At 34.2% G+C, this 17695-nt stretch overlaps 2 protein-coding genes across 5 annotated transcripts in view; both read left to right on the top strand.

Annotated features, from left to right (window-relative positions):
• Positions 1-8646, top strand: part of LOC127863351 (tetratricopeptide repeat protein 21B-like) — a 55684-nt gene extending 47038 nt beyond the window's left edge. For all 4 annotated transcript variants that reach the window (XM_052402777.1, XM_052402776.1, XM_052402775.1 and 1 more), the window contains 6 exons: positions 2718-2834; positions 3241-3294; positions 4001-4057; positions 4736-4856; positions 6072-6139; positions 6919-8646. In XM_052402777.1, the coding sequence (XP_052258737.1) occupies positions 2718-2834; positions 3241-3294; positions 4001-4057; positions 4736-4856; positions 6072-6139; positions 6919-6996 (495 nt within the window). In that variant the 3' untranslated portion in view covers positions 6997-8646. The remainder of the gene's footprint in view (positions 1-2717; positions 2835-3240; positions 3295-4000; positions 4058-4735; positions 4857-6071; positions 6140-6918) is intronic.
• A 5361-nt stretch (positions 8647-14007) lies between these two features.
• LOC127863368 (YEATS domain-containing protein 2-like) overlaps positions 14008-17695 on the top strand; it is a 40562-nt gene continuing 36874 nt past the window's right edge. The window contains exon 1 of the mRNA XM_052402864.1: positions 14008-14099. The gene's annotated coding sequence lies outside the window, so the exon portion shown is untranslated. The remainder of the gene's footprint in view (positions 14100-17695) is intronic.

Below are 17695 nucleotides of genomic sequence, written 5' to 3'. Positions count from 1 at the left end.
AAATAAAAAATATATAGAATCCCAAATTGCGAGTAAGTTTTTCATTTTGCAAGTGTAAATAAAATAAACTTGCAAAAATATGCAAGTGCCTTAATAGGTTAAATTCGGTCCCTGTGTATCAGAATTCTTTGACATCAGAAAGTGCAAAATTATTTGTAGTTATTTTTGACCTCAGCATTTGTCTTGTCATGGTTTTAGAAGAAAAAAAAAACATTTCATATATATTGGGGAGTTCTTCCATGGTTATCAAATAAAAGGATCACTGTTAAGAAAATTATGTATAACTATTCCCTTCAGTTCAATCAGAATAAGTATTATCATATTTTCTTCATCTGAATTTTGCATGCAAAATATATAAATGTATATATCCTGTCATAACATTAAGCTTTGATATCAGTTTTAACTTGTGTAACAAAAAATAAGCACAAGCAATGCTAAGAATATCAAGTGCCTTACAAAAACTTTTGGCTCTAATGTATTGTTCATTTAATGTTTGTTAATGTTTAACCAGTTTGTTTGCAGTTTTTCTGTTTTCTGAATGCATTTATGAAATATAGATTTCATGCTTTGGTGATTATATGTGGGCATTTTTGAGTAAAACATACAAGTTGCTGGGTGTATATTGACAAAAATCTGATGAATCCATGTCGATAGCTAACATAAGCGGTTAGTTACCAAGACAAAGTACTTTATAGCCCCAGGATTTCTCACACCCTGGCTTGTAGACCATTTTTTTATTAGCTCGGCGTTTTCGGAGAAAACCCGAGGTATTGTCATAGCCAGCTTGTCATGTCGTCCCCAGTCCGACATCCATGTCGTGCTAAAACCTTAACATTTTGTTACATGCTTTGGTGATTATATGTGGGCATTTTTGAGTAAAACATACAAGTTACTGGGTGTATATTGACAAGAATCTGATGAATCCATGTCGATAGCTAACATAAGCGGTTAGTTACCAAGACACGTTTACAGCCCCAGGATTTCTCACACCCTGGCTTGTAGACAATTTTTTTATTAGCTCGGCATTTTCGGAGAAAACCCAAGGTATTGTCATAGCCAGCTCATGGTATTGTCCCCCCTCCCAGTCCGACATCCGTGTCATGCTAAAACCTTAACATTTTGTTAAGGTTTTGAACATTGGCTCTAAAATCAAATTGCTTCCACCTACAACTTTGAAACTTCATATGTAGATGCACCTTGATGAGTTCTACACGCCACATCCATTTTTGGGTCACTAGGTCAAAGGTCAAGGTCACTGTGACCTTACAAAAAAAAAATCTGACAAGCTTTCATTTATTTAAAACTGCACCCATAGCCGAGTGTGGCACCAGTTATGCGGTGCTCTTGTTATATCTCCTGTTACAAAGTAAATGGAGTATTGGAATTGCCATGGACTTCTGTGTGTCTGTCTGTAGTTCAAAATTTTGTCCAGAGAAATTCTCCTACACTATTTAACGAACAGCAATCAAACTTGCATGGATCTTCCTTAGGATATGAAGTTTTGCATGTAATGTTTTTATTATCCAAGGCTAAAAATTACAAAAGAAAGGCCCCTCTTTCAATTTTAGTAGAATTACTGTAACATCATTTGTGTTACTACAATGTATAGATTTAATAATACAATAACATATACATCTTTGCAACTACAAATTCCATGTGTAATATAACAAATTTGCCCTTTACCTAGTTTCATCAAATCTTGACCTCACCCAGAGCATCAAATAATTTATATGGACTTGTATAGAAAAAATAGGAAAATAAATTCTTTTCTTTTGGATCTTCAAGACCAAAAAGTTAAATATTGCCATGTAATATTTTATTTTGGTTCTCTACAACCTATATTTGTTTACTGAGCCTGGGGATAAAACTGGCCATGCCCCAGAGTTTTTATTTTCAAAACTCTTTGAATACTACTTCATGTAGTGTCATGGGGTATTCAACACCACTGTTACAATCAATAGTTTTACTCTTCTAGTATACTATGTACCTTCTCATTTATCTCAAATAATTATAGCCAAGTTTCTTGACATAAAGGCCACATTTACTCATACATTTTTATGTTACACAATTTTTTTTAAGTCAACAAGACTTTACATGTATCAGAGTGTCAAAAGAACAATAAAGAACAGTAAATACATGACTAGACATGATACGCTAATATTTGTTAGAACACCTTGGTCAAAAGCTGTTGATAAAAAGTTAATTTAAAAAAAAAATTACAAAACATTTATAGAAACATACACTTTAACTCCATCCTATGTTTAGTTTTAAGTACATATGTATATTCCTCTACATATTAGTGTGATGGCATGAAGGGTATATCAAAGGTTTGTTACTTAAGCAGTATCTATTAAAAACATGCACATATAGCTATTATGTGCTGCAGGCTCTGGTTATTACATGACCATGCAATCTTTATGACGTGCGCATAATACCTAATGTACCAATAATCTGAGCCCTATTTCTGTGTTCAGGTATTGTGTGCATTTGTAATAATATCAATTATCCATGTAATGCTATCATATGTGCCCATTGTACCTATGGTATACATTTTTTTTCGCAGCAAATAGATATGGCATGTATAACGAATATAAATAATGCTCAGTTAAGTATTTCCTATGACCCCTTTATGCCTGCATACATCAGTTTATCAAAAACAATACATATCATTATGAATATAATTTAAAAGCTTCTTGTTACAATGGTTACTATTTCAGTCTCGGGAGAATGTTGGTGCCCTGTATGGCGTGGCTGCAGGCTACATGGTCCTCAAGCAGACACCCAGGGCCAGGAACCAGCTGAAACGGGTTGCCAAGACCAACTGGAACATGGTGGTGTGTAACCTCTATCAGATAAACCACTCTTCCTAAAATTTATCAACATTTGTGGTAGAGAAATGGATTCAATGCTTACATCAGATTAGCTCATCTATGGTTTATAGAATGGGGTTTAATCTACACATTGAGAAATGAGCCAATCTCTCTTTAAAGACCTTAAATGCTGTTTCTTTTCAGAAATAAAGCTTATGTGTCCTTATTATGATGTCAATTAACGGTATTGTACTATTGATAATAAAGTTTAAGTAATCTGTCTATATGATTAAACAATTGAGTTTCCAAACCAAACATATTCCAATTTGTTGCATGCTTTCTTTTGGAACAATTTTCAAAACAACTGTTTGAAGGATACGGAAACAACCATTTTTGATAAATCTTCACCATCAAATTGTGTGTGTTTCAGGATGCAGAAGACCTTGAGAAGTCCTGGCTGCTATTAGCTGACATATATATTCAGGTGTTCATCAATAAATGATGTGGTGTCTGATACATATATTATACAAGTTGTATCTCACTGTTGTTGAAATTCAGTGTTTCACTGGCATTCATATTTAAAATCATTTGATCAAAATGTGCATGTCAATAATGACTGGAAATTATTATTGAACATGTGTTGTCTAGGATCTTTTTTATGTACCCCACCACTATAGTGGAGGCATATTTTTTGCCCTGTCTGTTGGTTTGTGTGTTTGTTTGTTTGCCCCAACTTTAACATTTGCAATAACTTTTGCAATATTCAAGATAGCAACTTGATATTTGGCATGCATGTGTATCTCATGGAGCTGCACAGTTTGAGTGGTGAAAGGTCAAGGTCATCCTTCAAGGTCAAAGGTCAAATATATGGGTCAAAATCGATCATTAATGTCACTTTTGCAATATTGAAGCTAGCAACTTGATATTTGACATGCACGTGTATCTCATGGAGCTGCACATTTTGAGTAGTGAAAGGTCAAGGTCATCCTTCAAGGTCAAAGGTCATATATATGGGGACATAATTTTTCAAAAACACATCGCTTGTTTCTTTATTTATTAACTGCTGCAAAGCGGGAGAGAGTTTGGGAAGGAAGTCTATTTGTGGAAAGTTAAAGACAACTATACAGCTGAGCCTTTGATCCCTTTAAAAGATTTGATTTGATAATAAAATGTATTTTTATCTCTTTCAGTCAGGAAAATATGACATGGCCACAGAGTTGTTGAAAAGAGTCTTACAGCATAACAAGGTATGCATCCACAAGTCCTGCATGATTATCCTGAAGTCTTTGCTTGCTGTCCAAACACAGCAATAATCTTTCTGGGCAGCTTAAATTTATTTAAGACCAATTATATTCTGGTCTACTATGATGTTGAAATTTCTTGACTTTAATAAATGAATTACCCGTATTTCACACATAGAAAAATCCATATAAATATTTATTTATAATTATGCTCGTGACTTGCCTTCGTTATCAAGCAAATCTAAATTATACATTAACCCAGCAGAAATGTTTATATTGTTTGTAAGCCAAGTTTTAACTTGATTAGTTCCACAGGATAAACATGACTGCAATATTTCAATGTCACATTGCGATATGTGGATATGTGACTGTTGTGTACTAGAAATGAGGGGATACATGTTTAACTCTAATATGCATGAACAGGTCTTATGCAATATGCCACTAGGGTAGCTCCAGACCAGCCTGTTCCTTTGCGCGCTCTGGTCAGGCTAGCCTTTCCGCTATAGTCAAGCAAGGTTTGTTAGCCTCATGAATGGACAGATTAGTTGCTGACCAATCTATAAGCAATTGGTCTGTAGCTAGGCTGGCTGCATATGGCAAACAGACCATTTTCACACGTAGCCGCTATTATATGATGCCTTCTTTCCTACAATAAAGAGGAAAGTCATGATTGTTTGTTTCCAGTCCTGCTGTAAGGCCTATGAATACAGTGGTTTTATCATGGAGAAGGAACAGTCCTACAAAGACGCTGCCCTAAACTACGAGAACGCATGGAAATATGGAAACAAAAACAATCCTGTCATAGGTATAGAACCAGCTTTTATGTATTGATTATAGTTATTGTCCCCTACCGGTGAAACCGGAGGGGACTTTTGGTTTGCGCTCTGTGTGTCAGTCTGTCTGTCAGTCCGTCACACTTTTCTGGATCCTGCGATAACTTACAAAATTCTTCATATTTTTTCATGAAACTTTAAACATGGATAAATAGCAATATGGAGAGTATTCACATCATTTCATTTCGTTCCTAGAATTGTGGTTGCTATGGCAACAAATAAAAAAAAAAAATTCTGACAATGGTGGAGTTTCACCGGTAGGGGACAATATTGCCTGGCAATCTCTTGTTATCAAATATTTTTAGTTGTAAACTGAACTCCATCTTGTTATTTATTTTATTTTTATTTCTAATTCATTGACATGTGATACATGCATCTCTGTTCATTATCATGTTAGGAGCTTCTGCTGAACTAAATCAAATTTATGCCTTAAGCAGTGGATATGTGTGATTCTTTCAATTCTGACCTATCTCATAATAAGTTATTTATGATACATACAATGTGTTTAAAATAAATGATGCTTACAAAGACATGCATTCTTTATATGCCCCAATCATCAACTGATACCTAGAGGCATATATTGTTATTGTTTGAAGTGATTTTTAAGTGCTATATCTCGGATTTGCTACAATATTTCAACATTCATAGGTGTATATATACAAATGCGAAAAATTTCAATGCATAAAAACAATTACCATTCACTTATTTTTTTGTATTATTCCTTATATATAGGGATATGTACCCATTCATTAACAAAATTTATTTGGCCTAGGATATTAATTCCACGAATGTGCTTGTTGAAAGGGTTAATCAATACTATTTATTTAACAGCTTTGATACCTTTATTCAACACTCAATTCAGCCTCATAATCTGACCTTGTTTGGATCTTGATTCTTTTGGACGAATACTTATTTAAGTCCAACCAATCAATACTGACAAGGCTTTTGTGGAATATGCATTTACTGAATGCAGCATTTTGTTGCATTCTGATATTTAGTAACACTATTGATGCAAGTAATTGCTAAGGATGCAATTCTAAATTGTTGTTTATTGAATGATTATGTGCATTAAAACTTGTGCCATAGTTACTGCTCCCTGGCAAAAATATTTTAGGCAGGTATTAATTTTTAACAGACCCTTTAATTTCCTTATTTCATGAACATGTGTATAATTTTTTTGAATATAGGTTTCAAGCTGGCGTTCAACTACTTGAAAGCCAAGAGGATGGTAGATGCAATAGAGATCTGTCACCATGTATGTATACATATTCAGTGCATGTTGAAATCAACAACTTCCACTTTGTTTCAGTTTAAAGTAACCAATTAAAGCTCCAGCTTGCACACTGTCATGATTATGGCTGGCATTTAGTGAGAGACAAGTTTTGATGCAGTGTCCAATTTGTATTATCCTAAGCATGTGAAAAGGGGTCTTATTCCATATGTGATCAGGGCTGCACAAGACCAGCCTATGCAATCACACAGTGTGGTCAGGAGAGACCACTACAAGGTCAGACAAGTTTTCCTGGTCTCATTAGGCAACAAGGTAGCACGATAACGTAGCCTGGTCTGGGGCAATGCTGGCTGCATATGGCATAAGACCCATTTGCACATGAGGCTGCTAATATATTCTGTAACAAAAGATCTTAGAGGAATTGTTACTGCATTTTAGGATATGCCTACATATCCCTACAATATATATGTAGCTTAACATACTAAAATTTAGCACTGTCTTGTAATCTATATTTTATAAAAGAGCTACATCAGACGAATTAGATATGATATTTTGGAGTATGATCAGAAGCAGTCACACTTCACTACCCTTTTACTAAGAATATGTTAAACGCAGGCAATCCTAATGTCATAGTTTTGGAAGCAAACTCCACATTGCGAATGACATGTCATCCATTATTGATATTGACATGAAAACAACACTTTTTGTGAAGGAGAATTTAAATATCAAAGTTCCACAGACATAACATGAAAGTCTTTCAGAAGAAATAACAATATCATTTATTTTAGATCTTGCTATTTCAGGTTTTAGCATCACATCCAAACTACCCCAAAATCAAGAAGGAAATTCTGGATAAAGCCCGTCAGAGTCTACGAGTTTAGTGACATTCATGTGATGATTTAAGTGTTCAACTTTTCGCCCTGTATTCACATAGATCCTTTGAGGAAATTTAAGAATTGTTTTTATTCATAATGTTCTTTTTGCCTCTGGATATCTTTTGTGCAAATCTTTTCAAATGTAAGTGTTATTGCAATTTTATGTGAAATTTTATTTTATGCGCAGTTAAAGATAAGAGTTTCTTAATGAGTTTTGTGCATTCCCCTTTGAGTGTGCATACTCTAGTATAGTACATGTACTTGTGAAGATTAATGTTGTACATGTGCTAGTCATAGAGTGGCTGGAAACGAGTTTTTTTTGCAATCAGATAATTCCTGTAGATTACCCATAAACGTCAATGAAAATGAATTATTTTAAGATTCATTTTGATGAAAATATATTTTAAATGCTTGGACTATGTGGGTGCCATTCTTTTCTGAGATTGGTAGCAGAAAAAGAAGATTTAAATGAACACAGTTTGATTGGAAATAAGACTGCTTGGCTGTTGTCTTCAGTGCATCATTTAGAGATATAAGTTTGCGTTAGTTCAATGGTTAACTGCCTGTATCTGACAAATATTGCGTGCTGTGTAAGAGGAAACTTTGTTTGTATGTTAAAAAAGGTGTGTTTTATTGATGAAAATTGGACCACAAAAGTGTGTGCAATGTAAGAGAAAACTTTGTTAGAATGTAAAAAAGGTGTTTTGTTGTTGAAAATTGGATCACAAAAGTGTGTGCTGTGAAAGAGGAAACTTTGTTAGAATATAAAAAAGGTGTGTTTTATTGTTGAAAATTTGAACACAAAGTGTGCGCTATATTTTCACAAGTTAAAATCAACATTTCACTTTTTGAATTGAATCTGTATATGGTACAGGATGACACATAGCAGTTACATGTACTGATGCAGTGCCTAAATCTGCCACATTTGTAAGTTATTTTAATGACATTTTTTAATAGGACAATTCACATAAATTAAGTCAGGCTCAATATGCAATTGTTTTGGATTTCGAGAGCATTTTTAGGATAAAATTTAGGAAAATTATAAGCCATATTTAAGGCCTAAATTGTTTCAAAAAATGATATTGAAATTGCCAAAATCTCTTACCCTCACAAACAAATTCAAATTTCTGGGAAATAATCTTTATTGATCAACATAACATTTCAAAATGCTTATTTTGCCAGCGTATAAAGGACAGATGCTGAATTAGGCCCTGCTCCAAAAACTTGTTATTAGTTTCTGAACTTTTATTTAAACTGTAACATATTACCCTGTAGTTTACACAATAAACTTATTTGTTAAGATCTAGCATGTAATAATGCATGTACAACCAATCTTTTCATACCATATTCTTTTAATATTGATTTATATTAATTATCAAAGATTTGCACAAAATTGAATTTAAAAAAATTAAGCACACATTTTTTGTGATAAATGTAGGCCTATGTATATTGTTTGCTTATTTATTTATTGTTGATTGATCCAGACATTATCAAACATTCCGTCCAGGTGTGATGAATATTATTAATTGATAATTGTTTAAGGAATATATCTCATTTATATCTTTACATATATTTATTTTTTGCCTTATTGTATTTTTACACAATTTGTGATCTACCAAATAAGATCTATTGAAATAAATCTTATTTTATACTTAATTGCTTATTGTCTTAATGGTCCAATTTAGTAGACACATTTTCACAATATATTAATATTTTCTAGATCTATTTTCTAGATCTAATGCTTTCTGAAGGAGAATTAATGGAAAATGTGTGCGTTTTTGTAAAAGTAAAATTTGAATAATTATTGTGGGCATGTAATGGAAATTTATCAAGCTAAAAGATATGGAAACATCTTAAATTAAAAACTAAATATCTCTATACAGTCAATGTAAAGGGTATTTCCTATGCCTCATGTGACTTTCCCATGTGAAAATGCCATGTACCCATCTCTGCATAATGTAATTTGCCATGATGTTATAATGTAATATATCCTGATGATGCTATAATTTTAAATAAACTCCTCCTGCTCTCACCTTCAACACCTCCAGAGTGGCTAAAAATAGTAGCACAGGTTTTCAGAAACTTAAAATGAAGCTAATCATTGTTATGTGACAGTTAAATGTGTTAAACACATTGATGTTGATAAGAGCTTGATTTTCATATAAAATCTGCTAATTTGACTAGTTTCTTATTAAAACTACAGCCTGTTTGTTTGGACTAATAAAATAAATATAATAGTCATCTTTCAGATTGTACAAATTATAGCCTTACCTCGAGGAAGAATGTCAACTTCAGCCTGGGTAGATATCATGCGCCTAGGGGTGCAATATTTTAAACGATACCCCTCCATTGTCTGTGATATTTATATAAAATACATCTATTAGCTGACAAAAAGGTGTGCACTTGTTACTTATGACAAAATGCCCTGAGCACCTGTACAGGATTGAACCTAGAGTAGCAGGATGGTGGGCACTAACACAACTAGAAGAAAGCTTGAAGAGTCTCCATCCATTCACTACTTTCCTTTTTTTCATGAAGATGGGGATATGTTATCCTTCCATCTGGATTGACCTATGGTGTTTGAAATCAACCAAATCTGACATGAGGAAACAAGTCCTGAGCATCAGTAGGGGATTGAACAACAGCCTAATACTTTGCTGTGCCCCATAAGAGCTAGCTCTAACAACAAGCCTTTTCAAAGAAGCTATTTGAATCACTGCACTCCTACCCAATTAAACAGCAATGGATTAAAACCAGGTTTAGGGCATACATGGCATAGAATAACTGCAACAAGGGACAAAATTGTAACAAAACCAGGTTTTCATTGTGAAAAAAAAATCTGATAAAGGGAGAAAACTCAAACTGAACTTTTGAAATGAACAAACAAAATTAACCCCCTTTGTAAGTTTGTTTTAAAAAAAATCTATTTTTAGTCGTGGCGACCTTGACATTGGAGATATTGACGTGATTCTTTCGTGTGACACACCGTTCCATGATGGTGAACAAATGTGCCAAATGATTTTAAAATCTCACAATGAATGACATAGTTATGGCCAGGACAAGCTCATTTATGGCCATTTTTGACCTTTGAACTTAAAGTGTGACCTTGACCTTGGAGATATCGACGTAATTATTTCGCGCGACACACCGTCCAATGATGGTGAACAAATGTGCCAAATGATTTTAAAATCTGACAATGAACGACATAGTTATGGCCCGGACAAGCTTGTTCCGCCAGCCAGCCAGCCAGCCCGCCCGCATTCGCCAATCTAATAACCAGTTTTTTCCTTCGGAAAACCTGGTTAAAAAGGCATAATAAAGTGTAAATATTGGCATGAGCATATTTTTAAGTTTATGAGGTCCTTTGGTTGCTGTATGTGAGAACTATGACGTTGTTTCAATTATAGCTGTAATTTCCAGCTATTAAGATTTTGTATTGAAATACATTAAATGTTGTGGCGGAAACCAGAGCAACCTTAGGAAACCCAACCTATCCACCACTTCTCTTACCAGTCAACACTGTGTCTATAAGTCATTTTTGACGATGTTGCGAAGCAGCTCGTCTAAGTTATCATACCATGAAAAAATTCTTCACAATGGCGACCTATGTAAAAGACCAAGCCGGTCCGATCGAGATAGCTCGATTTTTCTAATCGGCATACCTCGCTGATTATCATTGATAAAGATATAGGAAGCTCAGCTATAAATAGGACAGCATATTCTGGGGAAAAGATTTAATAATAGTTTGAAAACATTAATTTTAAACCAGTTATATTCAATATAAAGTTATTCAATCCATTATATGTTTATAGATCAATGAAACAACTATCCATTTTCTGTATTGTATTTGACATTCGTCGTGATTCAGTAAATAAATTGCGATTCAAAACGTGTATAATTAACTTTCAATGCGATCATGAGTGTAAAGAAAACAAATTATTTCGAACCTGCCATTTGTAAACGTTGTAGCGACTATGGTATATAAACAGCATAATAGCCGTATGCCATCTGTGAAACTCGCTCTTATGCCTGCTTTCTCATTTTGCATATTTAATAAACTTTTCAAACAGAAATTACAGAGCCACATCAGTGCACATACTATTTTTGATAATTCGTTCGTTTGTTTGATATTGTTTGCTGTTTTAAACACATATTAGGTCATATCGCGGAGATTTAGTTAACCTTGCCATGTGTTCATGGGCGAACTCACGTATTCAAGTGCTCTTACGACTATGTGCTCATACCTACTTTCGGGAATCATCATGAAATTATTGCCGTACTTAACGAACAAACATGCCTAAGCTTATTGTTATTGAATTAGAGCAAAAAACAATAATCAAAAGAGAAAAATTATATGTTCATGCACACTGGCATGTGAAATCACGTCCGTACACATAGCATCATTAACTTAGGAAAGGAAACAACGAAATATAAAGTTTGGTATGATATACATGTGATATTAAAGAGCACGGTGGAATTAAAGAGCATGTCAAGTTTTGAATTTATATGCTGAACCGTAATGTTATAACCCACAAACGTTTTACTGTAACAGAACGTTTTTTAAGATAAGTGGTACAGAAAATACACGTCGAATATCTTTTTAAAGATATCTCTTGTTATATTTGATCGAGAATGTAACCCGCCTCCCAGTTTCGCTGAATGGATCAAATGGACCACCGATAATGTTGAAGAACTTCAGGTCCAACCTTTTTTCCATTATGTATGTATGGACCAATGTATATATTTGTACAATGTCATTACTTGGAAATAAAATATGTTTAAAGTAAAAATGGATCAAGTTCCCCACGGGTACTACTTCCCCGTACCCCCAATTTTTGTTCGTACCCTACATTTTTCGTACCCAATTGTTTTCGTACCCAATGTGTATCGTACCCCAGTTTTTGCTCGTACCCAACTTTTTTTTCGTACCCAATTTTTGTTCCTACCCATTTTTTTTTCGTAACCAATCTTTTTTCGTACCCAATTTTTTTGGCATAATTTTCGTACAACAAAATTTTCGTACCCATTTTTTTCCTACCCAAAATTTCGTACCCACAAACAAAATTGTGGTGATGTAGATAAACTTCAATAGATGCTTTTATATCAATTCTCTTCAAAAGCATCGTCACACCAGTACTGTCAGTACTTTGATTATGCAACAGACACTATTACATGGTGAATTTTGATACTCATAAAGAAACAATACATGTGCACCCAATTGACAATACACAGAACAGTCACTTATCTATCTATCTATCTATCTATCTATCTATCTATCTATCTATCTATCTATCTATCTATCTAGCTATCTATCTATCTATCTATCTATCTATCTATCTATCTATCTATCTATCTATCTTATCTATCTATCTATCTATCTATCTATCTATCTATCTATCTATCTATCTATCTATCTATCTATCTATCTATCTATCTATCTATCTATCTATCTATCTATCTATCTATCTATCTATCTATCTATCTATCTATCTATCTATCTATCTATCTATCTATCTATCTATCTATCTATCTATCTATCTATCTATCTATCTATCTATCTATCTATCTATCTATCTATCTATCTATCTATCTATCTATCTATCTAATCTATCTATCTACCTATCTACCTATCTTTCTATCTATCTATCTATTGATCTATCTATCTATCTATCTATCTATCTATCTATCTATCTATCTATCTATCTATCTATCTATCTATCTATCTATCTATCTATCTATCTATCTATCTATCTATCTATCTATCTATCTATCTATCTATCTATCTATCTATCAATCTATCTTTCTATCTTATTTAATTTATCTATCTATCTATCTATCTATCTATCTATCTATCTATCTATCTATCTATCTATCTATCTATCTATCTATCTATCTATCTATATATCTATCTATCTATCTATCTATCTATCTATCTATCTATCTATCTATCTATCTATCTATCTATCTATCTATCTATCTATCTATGTATACTGCAACACCCTCTCTCTCGAGTATTATGTGCAGGTGCGCTGTCATAGCAAAAAATTAAAAGAAGAAATGTATAAGAGACTAAAAGTTATACTGTACATGTATTTGTGGGAGATGAAATAAAAGTTGATATTGTTAATTTAAGAAATTGAATATACAGTTTAAAGAGATAAAAAATATTTTCAGTTTAAACATGGTGGGATAAGTTGGTCACCCCCTGTTTGAATTGACCCAGGGTAGGGACCTGCACACGCTCAGATGGCACTGAGTTCCAAAGAATAATGGTAGCTGGAAAAAGGAATATTTATAGTAATTACAAGGGGTTAGGATATGTCTGTATGAGAGAGGGTGTGAGTGTCTGGAAGATCCGAGAGAAGGTTGAATGTTGTGGGGTAAGGGAACTGCAACCAGCCCATACACAATCTTGTAAAACATTAGACCTGGCATCAGACCTCCTATTCTCAAGGGAGCGCCAACCTAAAGTACCTAACATTTGGGAGACACTGCTATATGATAAATAGTCCATCGTGACCCATCGCGCAGCTCTGTGCTGGACCATTTCCACTTTTTGGATGTTCTGCAGGGTATATGGACACCAAACAGAACTTGCGTATTCAAGCTGAGGTCTGACTAGGGTTTTATAAGCAATTTCCCTTACGCTTGAATTGTTTGAGGAGATGTTACGTTTAAGGAAGTAAAGGGTCTGGCTTGCCTTGGTTGTAACCTGATTTACATGTTTGTTCCAGTTAAGGTCTGAAGAAATAGTGACGACTTGGTACTTTGCATCACTTACAGTTTCTAGGACTTGGCCATGGAGTGAATATGTGGACCTGGATGGGCGTTTTGACTTTGTGATGTTAAGAACTGTACACTTACATTTATTACACACTATTCTTCATCAACACAAAAAATACAACGAATGCTCTGAAAATGTATCGTCATTTGTTTAAACACTACGCAGTCTTCGAGCAGACGACGGTACCTTTTGTTGGAGCGTAACCAGCATATTGGAATGTAATCTTTGGTGCAAAAATTTAATGACCTTTGACCTAAAAAGTATGGCGACTTCCAGTACAAAAAGGGAAAAAATGAGTTGTTTTGTTGATTGCAGTTCGAACTAGGTACATTGTTTTCAATTATTTTGAGGCAAAGAGTATAACATCATTTATAATGAGAGTTATTAGTGTGCCTGTGTCGATATACACGTGCTTGCAGTCTTGTTGTTAATGCAGTGTTTACATATTTTGGGTCAGACTCTAGTAATTTTTATCGGGTTTCCGCATGGCCAGCACATACTAAGTACATGAAGCGTTACAGTCCTGAGAGAAATACAAATTTAAATTAACAGCAAGCAAATAGATTTCATGTATAAATACTGGAAATATACTTTTGTTTATGGTTTTTATTCATATCTAGGTTATTTGGTCAGGACGTAGGAAATTTGAACACTAGAATTGGGTCAGCACACCTTTTTGTCAACAAGTGAACATGTTTCATTACTTTAATGCTTGTTACGTTCTGTTTTTACTAACATATACTTATTCTTATAAAAATTAGTATTACAAATATGCTACTTCCATGCATGAATCATATGTTAAATGTGACCTATGAACAACTCCCATGAATAGATTTGTTATGGAAGCATTTTTAATGTATTCTTGAAAAGTATGTGTTTTGTTCTGTCACTACTGTTTGTTCTGTCACTACTGTTGATAGATACTTTAATGTGAAATTCGCAAATTTAGACATCCCTGACTATTTTATGAATAAAGCAGTAAAGGCTAGGTCAAACCTGGTTTTCTCAAATAAAAACACTGCATAAGTGTTATTGTGAACTCTCATATCTGTTAGTATTGTAACGTGTTTACCGTTTCTTCGGGATATATACAATGGCAACAAACACCAGTGGTATTTTCAACACACGGATTTTCCGGGGGCTTTCCTTAGATACTCAACTTCCTCAATTTAAACTGAAATCAATGAATATTTAAACTATTAGTGATTTATAATTATTGTATCATTCGAATGATGAACGTTTAATCACCTTACAAGCCGGTTTCGTATGCCATGTGTGACTTGGATGTCTTTGATCACTTGGGTGACTTGAGTCACCTTGGGATGATTTGGGTAGACTTGGATTGACTTTGGTCGACAAGGGTGTCTTGAGATGACTTGGGTCACCTCGGGTGTCTTTGGTGACTTGGGTCATCTCGGGTGTCTTACACCTACAGCAACGAGTCTGCAGTTTCCCCTATTTGCGTTTTGCAAGGAAGACAATCGGTCAGTGTAGTACAAGAGACAATAAGTAGCTTGACAGACTCAGGCTGACCTACGAGACCTGACACGTGTACTAACTTATATTTCAGATGGAAACCTGTGACCCGGACTAGTATATGAGTCTCTAGGCTACCCAGCAAGCTATGGTATATTGCGCAAAGTTGCTTGGGTCACCCCCACTCAAAATGCATCCAAAGTCACAGAAATGTCCCTGGCTTAGGCTGACCTAAGAGACCAGAAACGTGCACTGTCTAATATTACCAAAGGAGACCTGTGACCCAGACTAATATACGAGTCTCAAGCTTACCCAGCAAGCTATGGTATGTTATGCGCAAAGTTGCCTGGGTCACCCCCACTAAAAAAGCATCCAAAGTCACAGATACTTCCAATGGTATATGGTCTCTAATTACTGCAACGTATTAAACGTTGTGATTTGTTCGGCAATCGAACGCAGACTGACTGCCTGCTCCCAGTAGATCAGCGCTTTATATACTGATAGTTCACATGACCTGCTTGCTAAAGACATCACCCTACTATTTTATTTCATGAAAACACAACCCTACTGTTTCAAACAATAATTGTATAATACTGCGACTATATTCTGTAATACATATTGTGCCTCTTTATAACCGACTAGTATTATTAAATCATCAAATTATGTACATGAAAATACAATGATCAATCAAAAATGCAAACGCTATTTGCGTGGAACTTACCGAAAAGTCAAATTCTTGCACACGGGAAACGTACTTTTGTTTTAATGTAAATACTAGGAATGAACTCAAGGAATAATAAACCTAAAGGAAAAAGTACCAGCAAAAATCGTCACAGTATTAAACATGCAGATCTTTATCTTTGCCTCAATGAACCATTTCAGATCCAGGCGTTTTGGGGGAAATTCAGATTAACACATTAAAAGTATCTTTATCATATTTATGTTCCATAAATGGATAATAACTGTGGAACAATTCCAGTTATTACATCCTGATATAATACATTAAGATATCAGAGCTCCAGATAAGGTTTTGTGAAATTCTTAACGTTACTACCAGGTTTTCAAAAAGAATTCTTAACTCTGAAATTTTATTCTTAACGTTACTACTAAGTTTTGGAAAAAAATTCTTAACTTTTCTTAATGACCTAAAAATAAATAATAATGGTCATTTTATGCAAAAAATCAAAATAAACATACTAGCAACTTTATTTATACGAGTTCAACAGTGTCTATTCAGTATTATACAATTTTATTTTTCAAATACCATCATATGCCCAAACTGTGCTAAGATTGCATGCCTTCGACGAATTTTTACATATTTCACAATTAAAACGGGTCTCCCCTTCAATATTTTCAACGATTAGCCATGGGAATTGTCCCTTCCACTCGTTCAATGTTTTTTTTGTTTAAGCTTGGACCCGTCGTGTCGCGTTTATTTTTAGCTTTTCCGACCTTGTCGGCAACTGAACATACAGCATCGTATACGATCTTTTGTATAATGTCGTTCTTAACATTCAACTTCGGCCCACTTTGCGTACAATATGTTAAAGCGTGTTTTTGCACGCTTTGCAGTTTTTTAGGACGCTCTGGGCGCCGCCATTGTTTTTTGACAGATAGACTGTACACGCCGCTTTTATTAGAAAAAAGCGCTTTGTTAAACAAACCATTCTATATAAGCACCGAAAAGATCTTAAATACGCGAAAAGAACTCAATAAAAGTTGATACGAACGGATGTAAAAATAAAATTCGTAACTTGATTTTGTAATTCTTAATGGTACGACAAGATTTTAAAATAAATACGTAACGGACTTGAAAACAATTCGTATTTACGAAAATACGACCCTTATCTGGAGCTCTGGATATCAACATGAAACTTCACAGGTGTATAGATATCAATGAGGAAACGTGCCATGCACACAAACCATAACCCTACACTTTCTTTAAGGTAGTGGGAGCCTAATGGGTACTTTTCCATAAACATAATTTGTTATTATTTCCATATTGTAAATTGTATCTCACTACTTATTGCAAATTTTAAAAACTTTGTATCAGCCAGTTAACCTTTTACACTTGGTTGGATCACCTATCCCTGGGCGTTTTCTATGGATTCACTCTATATCCAAATTGTTTAGTTTTTGTAAATGGGATATACATATATTTTGATAATAAACTTAATAAACATAATCAGGTGTATTGTGCTAGTAGACATTGCATTAAAAAAAAGTGTCATAGAAAGCAAATTGTGCACTTGATTTCAAATAATGCGTGCATTCATCTGGCTAAAATGGCAAAGACGACAACAAATCGTTCCACAATAAATTTTAAGGTCAACAATCACTGTACAAATAGACAACTCCTTCACCTCAAATTATCAAACATAAAAATATGTGTTGCATGATGTAATATGATGAAACGTTGAAACTCTAAAAAAATTAACCTTTTTG

The sequence above is a fragment of the Dreissena polymorpha genome, unplaced genomic scaffold, assembly GCF_020536995.1.
Source record: "Dreissena polymorpha isolate Duluth1 unplaced genomic scaffold, UMN_Dpol_1.0 chrUn006, whole genome shotgun sequence".
Classification (NCBI taxonomy): Eukaryota; Metazoa; Mollusca; class Bivalvia; order Myida; family Dreissenidae; genus Dreissena; species Dreissena polymorpha.
This window is presented reverse-complemented; position numbering and strand designations above follow the sequence as displayed.